Here is a 9,603-nt window from a genome sequence, read left to right as displayed (position 1 = left end):
ACCCTCAGTCGATCACACCCAACTATCCATGCTCACACACACGCTCCCATGACCCCTGCGCCGGCCTCGGGCCTGGATGAAGGTCTCCAGGCTGGCCTGGGAGCCCTCGGGGCCCCCAGCATGCAGGCGCACGGTGCAGTGCCGAGTTGCGCGTCTCTCGTCCCTTTGTTGACAATTCCCAGAACCAACTTGAGTTTGGCCGGCTCTGCCGCGGCCCTGACGTCACGCGCGGTCACGTGGCCCCGCCTCCCGTTGGATCTTTAAGTAGAAAGTAATCTATCAGGCCAGTCCTTAAAACAGGACTTTCGACTACGGGGGCTTCGGCGTCCCTGACACTACCCGCCCCCCCCCTCAGTTGCCCCTGCCTGCACCCTCCTGAGCTGCTCTGCGCCGGGCGTCCAGCGCCCGCCTGGACCGCTCCTGCGCCCCACGACCTAGCCAGCAGGAAGACTGGTGAAGTGAAGGGGTGCGGCGCGAAGAAGGTTCAGAATTCAGAAGCAGAAGTGAGCACCTAGTACCGAGCACCAAGGAGTTTACCGAGCTGGACCGCAGGGGGCTGACGGCACTGCCCGCGCCGAATGATGTTGGGCACCCGAATGTGAGCCGATCCCGGAGGGCCCCAAGCTACCTGCGCCCTCACCCTTTCCCTAGACCCCCATCTTTCCCGGGAGCCGAACTCCTTTCTGCCCGCCCCACCGTTCGCCGCTCCCTCCCCGCTGCCGACACCAAACCCGAGGAGGGATGACCCTCTCCGGCGGAGGCAGCGCCAGCGACATGTCCGGCCAGACGGTGCTGACGGCCGAGGACGTGGACATAGATGTGGTGGGCGAGGGCGACGATGGGCTGGAGGAAAAGGACAGCGATACGGGCTGCGATAGCCCCGCGGGGCCGCCCGAGCTGCGCCTGGACGAGACGGACGAAGTACCCCTGGCGGCACCCCACCATGGGCAGCCTCAGCCGCCGCATCAGCAGCCGCTGGCACTGCCCAAGGAGGCGGCCGGAACTGGGACCGGGCCAGGGGGCGAGGCGGGCGCGCCCGAGCCGGACGGCTGCAAGAGCGGTGTTGGAGGCGAGGAGGGCAGCGGCGGCGGCGGGCCCGGTACGGGCAGCGGGGCGGCGGGTGGCCTGGCTCCGAGCAAGCCCAAGAACAGTCTGGTGAAGCCTCCCTACTCATACATCGCGCTTATCACCATGGCCATCCTGCAGAGCCCGCAGAAGAAGCTGACCCTGAGCGGCATCTGCGAGTTCATCAGCAACCGCTTCCCTTACTACAGGGAGAAGTTTCCTGCCTGGCAAAATAGCATCCGCCACAACCTCTCGCTCAACGACTGCTTCGTCAAGATCCCCCGTGAGCCGGGCAACCCGGGCAAAGGCAACTACTGGACCCTGGACCCGCAGTCCGAGGACATGTTCGACAACGGCAGCTTCCTGCGGCGCCGGAAACGCTTCAAGCGCCACCAGCAGGAACACCTGCGCGAGCAGACGGCGCTCATGATGCAAAGCTTCGGTGCCTACAGCCTAGCGGCTGCAGCCGGCGCCGCGGGCCCCTATGGTCGCCCCTACGGCCTGCATCCCGCGGCCGCAGCGGGCGCTTACTCTCACCCGGCGGCAGCGGCAGCGGCGGCGGCCGCAGCGGCGCTCCAGTACCCGTACGCTTTGCCTCCCGTAGCGCCCGTGCTGCCGCCCGCGGTGCCGCTACTGCCCTCGGGTGAGCTGGGCCGCAAGGCGGCTGCCTTCGGATCTCAGCTCGGCCCCGGCCTGCAGCTGCAGCTCAATAGCTTGGGAGCTGCCGCGGCCGCCGCAGGCACGGCGGGGGCCACGGCGTCGCTCATCAAGTCCGAGCCGAGTGCGCGGCCGTCGTTCAGCATCGAGAACATAATCGGCGGGGGTCCCACTGCACCGGGAGGCTCAGCTGCGGGCGCGGGAAGCACCGGGGGCTCTGGGGGGGGCGGGAGTGCTGGGGGCGGCGGCGCTGCACAGTCTTTTCTCCGGCCTCCCGGGACTGTGCAGTCGGCCGCGCTCATGGCCACGCATCAGCCGCTGTCGCTGAGCCGGACCACGGCCACAATCGCGCCCATCCTGAGTGTACCGCTCTCTGGACAGTTCCTGCAGCCAGCAGCCTCGGCCGCCGCTGCCGCCGCCGCCGCCGTACAAGCCAAGTGGCCCGCGCAATAGGGACGCGCAGGTGGTCGGGACACGGCCCAGTAGCGGCCCTGAGCGAAGGCTGCACTTCAGGCTGCGCGCGCCCTGACCTGGTCCGGGCCCCGACTCCCACGCCCAATCCAAGACTCTGGTCCCCTGCTCATTTCCTACCCCGCCCCTGCGACTCCCCAGCCCTGACCTTCAGCGGCCTCAACCCCCTCGCTCACACCTAGGCTGGCGGAGCTCTCACCGCGCGCTGGTCGGAAAGCTCCGTACAGGTAAAATAGAAATTTCCAAAACTATACCCCGATGGAGCCAGCTCTCAGTATCGCGGGGATGGTAGGGGAATCCTTTGTACATATTTGTATAAAAAGTATTGACTTTCCTTTTGGGGTTTTTATTTTTTTAAGAAAAAAAAAAAAAACACAAATTCAGTAGATTTAGAGCTCTGAACTTTCATTTTTTTGAAAGTTCACTCTCCGCAGTTTTATCTGAGAAAAAAATGTATAGAGACATTGGGAGATTTTAAATATAAAAATTTTTTTCAAAAAAGCGAAAAAAGTGTCATTCTATTATAGAAGTCTGTTTATATATGAATGGATCTATATGGTACTCTAAATGTTATTCCATCGTGTTGTACACAACTTTGTAAATAAATTTTTTTAAATGTTCAGCCTAGTGTTTTATTTAGGTGTCCATAAGTAAATGACAAGATTTTAAAATAGCATTTGCCTTTTTCATTTACCTGGAAATCGAGAAATTTCAAGTAATGATGCTTTCCAACTTTGCTAATTCATAATTTGAGTGTAGGAAGTATTTAATTGGAGAAAGATAAAAGTTTACCTAATTTTAATATTATTAAAACATTCTTTTTTACATAAAATCAGCATACAGGCGCTGATCATTCATGTCAACCCATTACATCTAAATGATCAGACATTTCTGTAAATAAAATAGGTGAGCTGTCATTTAAAATACAGCTGACTTCAAAGCACGAGTAGTCTTAATTTTTTTTTAATGAAATGAAACTTCCAAAAGGAGTTTCTGATCATTTAATTTATCTTTTCAAAAGAATGTAAATTTCAAACACCTCATTTTAGCATTTAACTCTTAGATTTAAAAAATTATTTATTCTCAGTCTTTCAAGTGATAAAAATTAGCCCAGTTGATTTTAATATTTTGTTCTCACAGGCTAATTTTTGCAGTGAAATTGTATTAACTATAGTAACCTGATAGGTAAAATAATTCATAGTCATTTGGTTCTCTCAGAATGTTTTCAAATAATGTACCACACATTGCTGTGGTAATAATCCAGACACAATCGAATTACTGAAGGAGCCCAATCTACCTCCACCAAGATGCCTTTCTGATGAGTACACGAAATGGTGACTTTAGAAGTAAAGAGTAATGACATTTTAAAATCAGGTGCACCAGCCTCCCTTATTTTTTAGCCTTAGACTAGGTTAGTGCAAAATGGCGTGCCCATAGGTCAGGAGTGTCCAATGTCCTCGAAGAATAATCTTGACATGCATTTCGGTTGGATCAACATTTTTTTTTTTTTTTTTGTAAGTATTCTCTTGGAAATGAAATATCTAGGCGCCAAAGGCCGGTTCCCATCATCACCAACATTGCCTCAAATGGCATCAATTCTAATTATTCTGTAATTAATTTAGCTGTTACATTTACTTATGCGAAGTCGCTTTTTAAAATTGGAGCCAGTTAGTACTGTCAGCTCGGCCCGCGTGCGCTTCCTGTTTGCAAAACACAAGGAGACAATGATTTTGCTGTCCGCCTAGCCTCCTTGGTTGGGTTGCGAGATGCCTCTGGGCATCGGATCGGAGCCTTATTTCTTGCTGGAGGCGTGGGCTAGGAAGCTGTTTTGAAAGACATATCCTCGCAAATACCGAATCTATTTTCCAGAGAACGGTCAACATTAGCTTGTCCTTAGTAAACGTTCCTTTGGCATCATAGTCCTAAAATAAAACAAGCTGCCGAGGGATGAGTTAGTTTAACTTGATAAATAAGAATCTGATCATCATTCTTCACAAATAAGAGCAACAGTAATCTTTGTCGAGAAGAGATTATGGACCACACGGTCTCCGGGCGGGTCCCTTCTAATCTCCTTTTACAAGGAAAACTAAACGGATCTAAATTTGTTTGTGTGTTGCAGCTATAAAAGTAACAAGTTGTTTCACAGTTGTGTCTAGCTAATCGGTTTTTACACAAACAGCAAATGGTACATGATTTGTGCAAACACACAGAGGTTATTTCTAAATTTAGATGATACCCCTGGGAAAAGGGAAAGGCAGGGCTTCTTGAATTCACTTTTAGCCTCAAGAAGCTGCTGATCCAAGGCTTCTAAATGACATTGGATAACAGGGGCCTCATTCCATCCCTGATCCTTTGTTACTTATAAAATTACTCGCTCATATTTCCGCGCATAGCAGTAATACCGGCCGAGCCTGCGCCCGCAGCGTGACACTACCACAAGCCGCTGTTTGCAATAGGCAGGGCTTTTTCCAGCGATGTAGGCGGCTGAGTGTAGAAGAGAGATCCGCCGGCAAGTTTTCTTGTAGTCCTTTCTTACCCTTGAGCTAGAGCCCAGTAAGTCCCTTTCTTTAATTTCCTAGAGGATTGGGACCCTCAGATCCAGAACTACAATCAGCCAACAGCTGTTTAAAGTTCCGGCAGATGTCAGGGAATAGAGCTCCCCACAACCCCCTGAAAATCTCTTTTTGGTTCAAGCTTCTTTATCCACCAAGGTTTTGTACAGAAGAGGAAATGCAAATATTACAATGACGCATGCACTGGGTGAAAGCTTGAAATCCACTTTTGATGTTAGCCACCACGGACACCAGCGATGACAAGCTCTGGAATCCGCTCTTACATTGAAACTTAAAAGACAACGTGACAGATAACTCGCTTTTTATTTCACTTAAAAAAAATAAACTAAAAGGAAGGGAGCAGCTTTATTTGCAATAAAAAGAGGAAATAGGTTGATTTTTATGAGGATTTTAGCTTTCGGCTATACACGAATTTAAACCGTTTTCCTTTTCCTCCGGCATCCATTTCTAGAGATTCATTTCAGTTCCGAGACCTGTGGCCCCTAGAGCGTGTTCTGGATACAGTCCCTGAGTGGGGCCCCCGTGTCCAGCCCCTCAAGGAATGGAGGATGGACAGAGGTCTAGTGAAATGCGTGCGAAGACTAGCGCGGTATGAATTGGAGCTGTTCAGGGCTCTACCTGCGATAGCGGATTGTGGCCTGTAGGGGGCGATCAGCAGACAGAAAACTTCCCCATTTGTCTCAGAGGGTCCGGTGCCAGTTCTCAGAAGCTTTTCCTTCCCTCTCAGGAACCTAGCTCACCCTCCGGGCTCAGTACGCCCAGGTTGAATGTCTAAGAAGGTACTTTTTCTGACCTGGGAAGGGCTAGAATGTTGGGGAAAGTTTGTCTTAGATTGGGCCACAATAAAGTTTAGTGATGTGGTAACGTCGACTTGAAAGCAATTAAGAGTTATGTTTGAGGTTATTTATTTTTACATGGAAGGATCTTGGTAGTGAGAACATGATAGACGGGTGTGTATATGTTTAAATAAGGGTCCTCTGAATGTTCTGAAGATGTGAAAGAAAGTGCGTTGTAGAACCATGTGCCCATATGTTTCTGTGGTGACAAACTGCAGCATACAGTATTGACTGGACTCACCCTGTGGGCAGAAGGTGGAGAAGGTATTCTGAGAGTGCGCAGGCCGGACCTTGAGGGCATTGTCTAGTTCATGGGCGAGGATGGCAGGAAAGAGTGAAATGAGAGGCCTTACAGAGGGCTTCTCAATGAGGAATTAGGCATTTCCTGACTGTGACCTTGAGCAAACTGTTTTATTTCTGTGGATCTCTCCATTTCCTTGACTCTACAACGAGAAGGAGGAATCTGCTTGCCTGTTGAGCTTACAGGAAGGAGTACATGAACTGGTGTTAGTGAAAGATCTCAGCAGTAAGAGCTGTGGGTGTTTAAGGTTTTGTTTGTTTGTTTGTTTTGTCTCTGGACTAACAACTCCTTTCAAACGTCATCAGTGTATGCCTTGTTTTTGGTTAACTCTATCTTTGGTGTGGAATAAAATTTTTCTTCTTCTTCTTCTTCTAAGGATGGCAGAAAAGACGGCTGGCCAGAAAGGGCTTTTTAGCCTTGAACCTGAGAAGAAGGTTGGAGGTGCTCATCCAGCTCCAGAGGTTGAGAAGGTCTTGATCTTCTTTGCTGTTTGCCCCTCTGCTTCCACTAACCGAGGCAAGTGGGGAAACCTGAACCCTCCGTTGACAGACGCCCATTAGCGCAAGACGCGGCCTCAGAGGCGAATTAAAGGAAACTAGATCCCAAACTCTCTCCGCCGTCCTCCAACAGTTGGCAGAGTTAAACCTAGAGCCAACTTCTCTCTTAAACCCGCCCCTCATCTTTGCCCTCTTAGGAATGAGCAAGCCATTCTTTTCTCCCTGGGGCAAAAACAGCTAAAAGGGAGGCGGGGGGCATTCACAGAATAAAATTTGAAATGTTGCAAAATCGTTGAGCGTGTCCTCAGGAAGCATATTCATTTCATTTTCATTTCCCGGGGTAGTGGCAGTTTACATCAGAAATTTTCAAAATTAAAAAACAACAACAACAAATGAGTCCCCCTCCCCCATTTTAATAAAAAGTTCCTACCCGAAATCCTTCTTTTCCAGATGATTCCGTGCTTGTACACATACATCACATCGTTGAGGAAGTGGGGAGAGAGGAGGACGTCTTCAGTCTCTTGTTTGAGTCCGAGAGGAGGGGCATGGGGGGAGGGGACGACCAATTCCTGATGCACCTTCAGGAAAACATACTGGAATTTGGGGCCTTGAAAGTGGCCCCCAAGGATCCTTCTCCCTTTCCTTTTACATAGGCCCAAAAGATTCCGTGACTTAACCAAGGGTCACTTTAGGGGTGGAAGTACTGAGAGAAGGAAAAATTGTTCTCTGCCAGGAAGACTGTCCCAAATGGAAGAAAGGGGGAAAGTGAGCTCTAGGAAGTCTTGGTGAGGCGCTGTGGGATAAAGTACCGGACCACAAGTCAATTTGAACCACAAGGTCCACGGTTCAAACTCACCAGCCCCTCCTTGGAAACCCTATACAGGGTCGCTATGAGTCAGAACCGACTCGACGGCACTTCACAACAACAAAGGGCTAGGCGGGCTTTTGTGGATCAATGGTTAAGGTCTAAACTATTAACCGAAAGGTCAGCTGTTAGACCCTACCGAATGCTGCGTGGGAGAAAAAGACTTGGCGATTTCCTCCCGTAAAAAATTTCATCTTAGGAAACCCTATGGGGCAGTTTCTCCCCTGATCTTATAGAATCGCGGTGAGTCTGAATCAATTGGACTGGACGGCACACAACAGCAGGGTAAGGAAAGTTGGGAAGAGGGGCGAGAAGAAAAAAGACAAACTTGGAGAAGTCCAGTCTCTGGAGCCCTTTGCTGGCCCCGGGGGGGAGTCAGCTCCGCCCCAACTCTCCTGGCTGCAGGCCTCTCCCAGAGCCCGGCAGTTCTGCGGATTCAGACCGTCAGGTTTCCTTTTTGCAGCGTGATTTGAGAGGGGAAGAAAGAAAGCGAGAACCTGGAGGGTCAGCGGCTGGGCCACAGCGCTTCGGTGTCGGGAATTTGTTCTTGCGGGCACCGCCCTCCCAAGCCCGGATCATCCCCGCACCAGCCTCGAGGGCTCGACCTGCGAGACTCTGGCTTCCGCCGTCCGCACGGAGGGAAAGAAGAGAAGGTGAATTAATTAGGAGTGAAATTCAGCCAATAAAGGAGGGGTGGGGGGAGCGTCAATGCGAGGCGCGGTTGAGAATTGCCCGCAGTGCTCTTCCGAGTCACCCGCGTTGCCCGCGCTGGAGAAGTTCGCGATGGGGAAAAATTAAATCCCCGCCCAGTGAACCAAGGCAGCTAAGATGCTCCAGTATGGTATCTCTGGGGAATCAATGCCAAGTTTATTATGCTTGACTTAGGCCGTCTTAAAGAAGGAAGTGGGAACTCCAGGAGACCCGGTCGGGGACACAAGGTAGCTCCCGCTTCGGTATTGGGCTTGCTCCTCGGGGTCCGGCAACCGGAACTGCAGTGCACGTGATGTTAAAGCGGGAGCTTTGGTTCTTTGCCTCCCTGTGTTTTTTTCACTCCTCTCAACAGCTGGAAAGCGAGTCGTACTTTTCTCGAAAAAATCAATACATTTCACCCCTGTAACCTTTTTTTTTCTGCACGGCAAGCGACTGTTCTTGCAAGGAGCTGTTAGCAGCCGAACAACTCAAACCGAATCATATCTTTGTCTATGCTCTCCTGCGCCACCTGGGAAGCAGCGCCAACTCCGGGAAGCTTTCTTGAGAACCCCCAGTCGTAGTTCGTTGTGCCTTCTTGGATCTCACGGTGCCAACCAATGAGCTGTTCTCATTATCAACTCCTTGTGAGAGTCCCTGGTGAGTTCTTTAGTGCCTAACATTGCAGAGCCCAAAGGGACAATCAAAATTATTTGTCTAATTAATGAAACCTCAGACCATGAGAATGGGAGTAGCGAATCTTGAATGATTTTAATTGATCAAAACAGGACTGTCTCAAGAGTTTGAGGCCTATTTTCTTCTCCATTCTTTTGCTTCAAATCTCTTTTTTATAATAAATGCTTTTATAAATGACATGTTAATTTTTTAATTAATGGATTTTAAAAGCAGTTATTAACGGTTCATTATATAATTGGACTGCCTAGAATTTTTTTCCCCCTCTGTTCTACTGTGTATGAAACCAATTGCGTTCCAGTAAATTTCAACTTACGGCAACTTCATGTGTCTCAGAATAGAATTCGCCTCCAAAGGGTTTTCAGTGGCTGATTTTATCACAAGTAAACCTCCAGGCTTTTCTTCCTAGGTGCCCCTGGCTTAGCAGCCAAGCACCTTAACATTTTATACTAGAAATGTTCCACGTCCCATCTAAGAGTGAAACCTTTCTAGAATATGTCAGTTTTCAGTCAGTCTTTGCTGGAAACAGTAGAAAAAAAAACAAAAAAACAGTCCATTCCACTTAGCAGTATATTTGCTTATTGAATTTATTTTATAGAACTCTCTTTTTTTCTTAATAAATCCTTTTTTTCTTAATAAATCGTAGTGATTTTGAGAGTTCATTTCCTCAGATTTGAATGTTGATGATCATTTCATATGTTGTGTTTCTTTATCTAGAAACACAAAGAATTCAAGGTGGTTTGGCTTCTACATTAAAACTACTGACGGTAAGGAAAACTGAGCAAAAGCTGAAGTTTGAAAAGACATCAGGATTCTGTATTCAGTAAGCATGTCCCAGGACCATCTGTGTCCTGGCTCTGAGACCCACTTGGAGAATCCCATTTACTTACCATCTCACCTAGGGTTGGGTTCAGATTATCCTGGTGGTAAAGTCTTGTGAAATTTTCTCCTCTTCTGT

General features: G+C 49.2%; 1 protein-coding gene across 1 annotated transcript; it reads left to right on the top strand.

The window, feature by feature from the left end:
* The first annotated feature begins 741 nt into the window (after positions 1 to 741).
* On the top strand, positions 742 to 2,811 carry FOXD3 (forkhead box D3). The gene has a single exon (XM_006862467.1). It carries the CDS (start codon positions 742 to 744, stop codon positions 2,173 to 2,175), a length of 1,434 nt encoding a protein of 477 aa, XP_006862529.1. The 3' UTR covers positions 2,176 to 2,811.
* The last annotated feature ends 6,792 nt before the right edge of the window (positions 2,812 to 9,603 follow it).

The sequence above is a fragment of the Chrysochloris asiatica genome, unplaced genomic scaffold (genome assembly GCF_000296735.1).
Source record: "Chrysochloris asiatica unplaced genomic scaffold, ChrAsi1.0 scaffold00048, whole genome shotgun sequence".
Classification (NCBI taxonomy): Eukaryota; Metazoa; Chordata; class Mammalia; order Afrosoricida; family Chrysochloridae; genus Chrysochloris; species Chrysochloris asiatica.
Note: the sequence above shows the minus strand (reverse complement) of the source record. Positions and strands in the feature narration are given on the sequence as shown.